Raw genomic sequence first — 6,204 nt, forward strand, 5'->3', positions numbered from 1 at the left:
GATGTGTTTTTACAACAATCAATGATAGTTTTGTGGTCATCATTACTGATGTGGTTCTTGAAGGTGATGTATCTGTCAAGGGTGACTCCTAAGTGTCAGTGTTGCTCCACACCAGGTTACTTTAAGCTGGTGTTTGGCTACACGGTTTCTGAGGTGGAATGCACAAACTTGCGTCTTTGAAGGGTTTGCGCGAAGGTGGTTTTTTTCATAGTAGGATGTTAGTTCCTCCAAGGCCTCAGAAAGCATTTTCTCCATGGTGTTAAAATCAGTGCTTTGGGCAGTGACACATAAGTCATCAGCAGATATAAAACGGCGTGTGACACCGTCCGTAGGTTGGTCATTTGTGTAGATGTTGTACAGCAGCGGTGCAAGCACGCTTCCCTGAGGAAGACCATTCTTCTGAATACGCCACCTGCTGCGCTTCCCACCTAGTTCAACATAGAACCGGCGATTCTGAAGCATGCTTTCTAACAGCTCTGTTAAGTGAATATCTTTTGTCATCTCTAGGATCTTGCAGAGGAGACAACTATGGTTCACTGTATCGGATGCTGCTGACAGGTCTTCAAAAACAGCACCTGTTATCATCCCTTGCTCAAAACCATCTTCGATATGTTGTGTGAGGTTGAGCAGTTGGCTTGTTGTTGATTTGCCGGGGCGGAAACCTGCTTGCTTTGGAATGATCTTCTCATCTACAGTTGGTGCTATCCTATTGAGTATCAGGCGTTCAAACAGCTTATTGGTGTGGCAGAGCAGTGAAATTGGCCGAAAACTCTTAGAATCTGAGGGATCTTTTCCGGGCTTTAATAGTGCGATTACATGTGCCTTCTGCCAAATATTAGGTAGCTTGTGTGTTGCTAGACAGTGGTTGAACAATTGTAGGTGCTAAACATTGCGAACCAGTGCACTTGCTCTTTGCTATTCCACTGCCGAATACACCTGCCCTGCATGGGAAAGATCTACTCGTGCTAAGAAGATGGATGCCGTTCTGAATGCAAGCTGCCGACTTATCCCAGGTTGTTTAAAACCAAGAAACACCAACAGCCTATATATCCAGGTGGGTATCGCTCCCCCGATACAAGAAGAACGATAGCCACCGAGAAAGAGTGACTCCATCAAACACCAGATGAGACACACCCTCTACATGGTCATACACCTACACCCAGCTGCCTAAAGTCAAGGAAGAGCTTCATGAACAGTGTTGTTCCATTACATCAACCCCATCTGAAGCCTGCATCGCCTTGTGGAAAGACCGGCTCGCCAGTCTCGAACAACCCCGAGCGGTGGAATTTCTACCGGATGAAAGCCTACCCCTAGGAGCTAGTTGCAACTGGGCAACCTGGAAGTGCCTTAACAGACTTCGGACTGGTGTAGGTCGTTCAAAGGTGTCACTAAGCAAATGGGGATATACAACCTGCCCGACAACTTGTGAATGTGGAACTGAGCCACAGGACTATGCAACGTCTCCTGCAATGCCTATCGCTAGAGGAACCCTGCACTGTTCAACAACAAGGCGCAAAAATGTGTCCAGTTCTGGCTGGGCCATGTATAGACTGTCCGTGGACACAAGAAGAAGAGCATTACTGAAACTAGCTTTCAATTCCAGATGGGATTTTATTAACTGAATTTAAATTCCACCAGCTGCCGTGGTGGGATTTGAACCTGTGAATTATTAGCCTGAGCCTCTGGATTACCTGTGCAACGACATTACCACTACACCGCCATCTCCACTGTTGATGGGGTTAGATGGGAGAGCGTTGAGAGGGGGTTCATGTGGAGCATTAGCACCAGCAGATTAGCAGTAGGATCAAGTGGCCTGTTTTTGTGCCGCACTTTCTATGTAATGAAGTCGTAGGATACTAGACCATTGTGCTAAGCAGCCCAGTGCCTCATACCTTTGTAGAGTTTTCTCAACGTCCATTGTTGGGCTCTGTATATTAATTCTGTTCCTTCTTCTGTCCTTAAAGAAAATGACTACCTTTATGCGTCGAAGGTATACCGAGATGACAGACTTCGGAAGAAAGCTGAGCTGATGCGGATGGAAAGTTGTGAAAAGCTGGCAAGACTTAACGATCTGTATCGAGGAGGCTGAGGTGGTCGGCCAGGTTTTTGCCTTTAAGTTAAATGTTTTGTTGTACAGAGAGACACTTTGATCTATCAGCATTTTAAAATAGATGAAAAATCGAAGTCTTGTAACCGAGTCTTACCTTGAGAATCCTCAGCTGTCACCCTGTTTGAGTGTTTACACAGGCACCTGATTGATTGTAGCCAATGTGCTCTGCAATGGCTGGTGTGTGTGTGTTTCATATCCCTTCACTTTATTGTATACAATAGTGTATCCTAGATTAGCTTTTTAAAAAAGCACATTATCCAATCTAATACGATTAATGTCAGTTGTAACAAAGTTTCATGACTAAAGGCCGTCAAGTTTTTTTTATTTGAAGTTGCCTTGTCTGTGTTGAAGTTCACTGCAGTTCCAATGGCCCACGTTGGAACATGCACACACAGACTGAGCAAATGATCCCAGTCCTTAGTTGCTTGTCCGTAGTTTGAAGAGACTTCCCTGCTAGTGTGTCTCATTCAAAGTTTTGTACTTTTTAAGATATTAATTAGCTATTTCAAAATGACTCCATACAATTCCAGTACTTCGTTAACAGTGAGATGAGTTTTAATATCTTGAAATTTTAGAAACATTCCCTTTTTTTTGTTCTAAAGAATTGTTTTGGCAAAATATATTCACTGACATTATCATTTCCTACTAACTGAATAAGGTAAGCAATAGTGATATATTGACATATTCCTTATATTAAGGATCATGTGAAAGTTCTTGGGATCATTGTCCACTGTTGCATGTATAGCAGTATAAATGACTTGATTTCTGTGAATATTGTATAGTTGTGTTGTAATTCTTAAGAGCGGCATTTATTTGTACTGTTTTAAAAAGATATAATGACAATGTACATACGGTTTCAAAGAAATTCCATGTGAAGACTGAAGATTTGAATATTGTGATCTCTATTGTGGGAGACTCAGATCGATGAGGGTAGAATAGAAAAGCTCACCTTGCATAATCCTTTCAAGTCATTAGGGTGAAGGGAACATGAAGCTGATTCACATGGTGAAGAATTATAGTGAGTTCATCTTTTTCTCACGCGTCCAGTATCAAACTAACCCATCTGATATTCAATGAGATGGCGTCAATATTTAATTTTACATCCCGGAATGTCCAATCAATACTATCACAGGTACTTTAATTCTGAAGATAAATCCCACTTGAAGGTGCTAATGGTACACCCTGCTAAAAATTGAGAATATATAAACTCCTCAGAGCTTGACTCTGTGTTTCTTCTAGCACCATACTGAAGTCAATAAAAATGGTTTAGTTTCTATTGTAAATTTGAATTGCTGATTGTAACATAAATATATTTAATGTATCCTTGTCTTAACCTACATCAAATAAAAGCTATTTTAAAGCGTGTAACCTGGATGACTTTTGAGTTGAGGCCACAGTTTGTGTTTTGTTCCAAGTTTGGACTAGTAGCTTCCTTGTCTACTGAAGTTTATGTAATTGTATTCTGCCAACCAACACACTGCATCCAAGGCTACCTTTTTATCTCCCTGAATTGGTTTTCCACTTTAGGAACAGGCAGAGACCATTTAGCCCCTTGAGCCTGTTCTGCCATTCATTTAAATCATGGCTGATCTGCATCTAAACTCCATTTTACCTGCTTTTTGTTCTGTAATCCTTACCCAACAAAAATCTATCGAATTTCAGGTCAAGATGACCTTTCATCAGAATTGAACTGTTTCTCTCGACACAGCTGCTACCTTATCCGGGTTTTTCCAGCATCTCCAGTACTTTGCTTTTGTAAAAAATCAATCAATCGCAGTTCTAAAATTTTAGTGGGTGCTGCCAGGACTGCAAGCAGGTGGTCCAATGGATCCTAGAGTAAGGTAACTTCAGGGTATTGGGCATGGAGGATTTGGGTAGCTTAGGGAAGGGAATGGGGGGTAGGGGTGGAGGGTTTTAGAGAGCAGGCCCCTGAAGTGAGTACCTCTGCCCTGCCTGCCCAAAACACACCCAGTGGGTGACACACACAATCCAGCCTGGAGTCTCTATCCTATCAATATTCTCATGGGAAATACCCATAGATAGCAGCATCACCTCCCCCAATACCTTAAAAAGCTCAGCCAAACAGATTAGGAAGGTCCCAAACTGAGTCCTTGGTCTCTCCTGAGTTATCAGCTCATGTAATTAAAAGAAAGTTGGATTATAAAACAGGATAAACTGAGGTTTCAGTCCTGAAGATCTTCCTGCCCTTGATGAGAAATGCAGGGGGAATGTTGTATAAGACACTGGTTAGAACTCAGCTGGAGTATTGTGTACAGTTCTGGGTGCCACACTATAGGAAGGATGTGAACACATTGAGAGAGTGCAGAAGAGGTTTACAAGAATGGTTTCAGGGATGAGACACTTCAGTTATGAGGAAAGATTGGGAAAGTTGGGACTGTTTTCCTTGGAGAGGAGAAGACTAAGAGGAGACTCAATAGAAGTTTTCAAAATCATGAGGGGTCTGGACAGAGTAGATAGGAAGAGACTGTTCCCGCTCATAAATGGATTGAGAATGAGAGGGCAGTTTTAAAGTGTTTTGGAAAAGAAGCAATTGTGAGGTAAGAAACAACTTTTTCACACAGTTAGGGTTTAGAACGCAGTGCCTGGAAGTGTGACGGAGGCAGGTTCAATTGAGGTATTCAAGAGGGCAGTGGATGATTATTTAAATAAAAAACAGGAAAAAGGCAGGAGATTGACACCAAGTTAAAATACTCAGACAGCCAGTGCAGACAATGGGCCGATTGGCCTCCTTCTACACCGTAACAATCCTGTGATTTTGATTCTATGTCCTCTTCACAAAATACTTTCCTATCAGCCCTTTTACCTCCAAGGAAAACAGTCCTAACTTCTCCAATCTACCTAACTGAAGTTCCCCTTCGCTGGAGCCATTCTCGTGAATCTTTTCTGCTCTCTCTCCAATGCCTTCAGATCCTTCCTAAAGTACAGACCTCAAAACTGGACACAATACTTCAGCTGAGGCCAAATTAGTGACTTATACAAGTTCAATATAACCTCCTTGCACTTGTACTCTATGCCCCTACTAATAAAGCCTAGGATACTGTATGCTCTATTAACCACTCTCAACTGTCCTGCCACCTTCAATGACTTATGAACATATACACCCAGGTCCCTCTGCTCCTGCACCCCCTTTAGGAGTTGTACCCTTTACTAACATATGCTAAGAGATTTCACACTATGGATACAGTAGGAGCTAATAGTAACTATTGAGACTCATTACTGAAATAAAAATGAATATCTTTGTAATATGCCTGAAGTTCAAAAATAAAGATATTTTTGGTGCAAAAACAGAATTACCTGGAAAAACTCAGCAGGTCTGGCAGCATCGGCGGAGAAGAAAAGAGTTGACGTTTCGAGTCCTCATGACCCTTCGACAGAACTTGCGTTCGAGTCCAAGAAAGAGTTGAAATATAAACTGGTTTAAGGTGTGTGTGTGGGGGGCGGAGAGATAGAGAGACAAAGAGGTGGAGGGGGGGGCGGGGGTGTGGTTGTAGGGACAAACAAGCAGTGATAGAAGCAGATCATCAAAAGATGTCAACAACAATAGTACAATAGAACACATAGGTGTTAAAATTAAAGTTGGTGATATTATCTAAACGAATGTGCTAATTAAGAATGGATGGTAGGGCACTCAAGGTATAGTTCTAGTGGGGTTTTTTTTTTTTGTCGAAGGGTCATGAGGACTCGAAACGTCAACTCTTTTCTTCTCCGCCGATGCTGCCAGACCTGCTGAGTTTTTCCAGGTAATTCTGTTTTTGTTTTGGATTTCCAGCATCCGCAGTTTTTTTGTTTTTATCTCGATATTTTTGGTGCATTGGTTGGCCTAATGGTCAAAGGTGTTTGTCTGTTAAATGTTTTACCCTGGTTGATGGTGGGCAGAAATACTCTGGGGGTATTTTACTGTGCTACAAAGAGGCAAGTCAGAGATTGCCAAAGCTCACCCAGCCTCACTCTACGCTTGGACCAGCTAATAGCCCAGGGAAACATTTGTGACCTTTAATCCAGAGTTACATTGAACAGTTACTGATATACACCAAGTTGATGTGCAATGCTGCCACGTGCGTTGAAAACAAAAC

The 6,204-nt window shown here is 42.2% G+C and overlaps 1 protein-coding gene across 1 annotated transcript in view; it reads left to right on the forward strand.

Moving 5' to 3' along the window:
• dnajb14 (DnaJ heat shock protein family (Hsp40) member B14) overlaps positions 1 to 3,475 on the forward strand; it is a 32,554-nt gene extending 29,079 nt beyond the window's left edge. The window contains exon 8 of the mRNA XM_041190383.1: positions 1,965 to 3,475. Coding sequence (XP_041046317.1) covers positions 1,965 to 2,089 — 125 coding nt within the window. The 3' untranslated portion in view covers positions 2,090 to 3,475. The remainder of the gene's footprint in view (positions 1 to 1,964) is intronic.
• Positions 3,476 to 6,204: the final 2,729 nt, after the last annotated feature.

This window comes from Carcharodon carcharias, chromosome 1 (genome assembly GCF_017639515.1).
Source record: "Carcharodon carcharias isolate sCarCar2 chromosome 1, sCarCar2.pri, whole genome shotgun sequence".
NCBI classification, from domain to species: Eukaryota; Metazoa; Chordata; class Chondrichthyes; order Lamniformes; family Lamnidae; genus Carcharodon; species Carcharodon carcharias.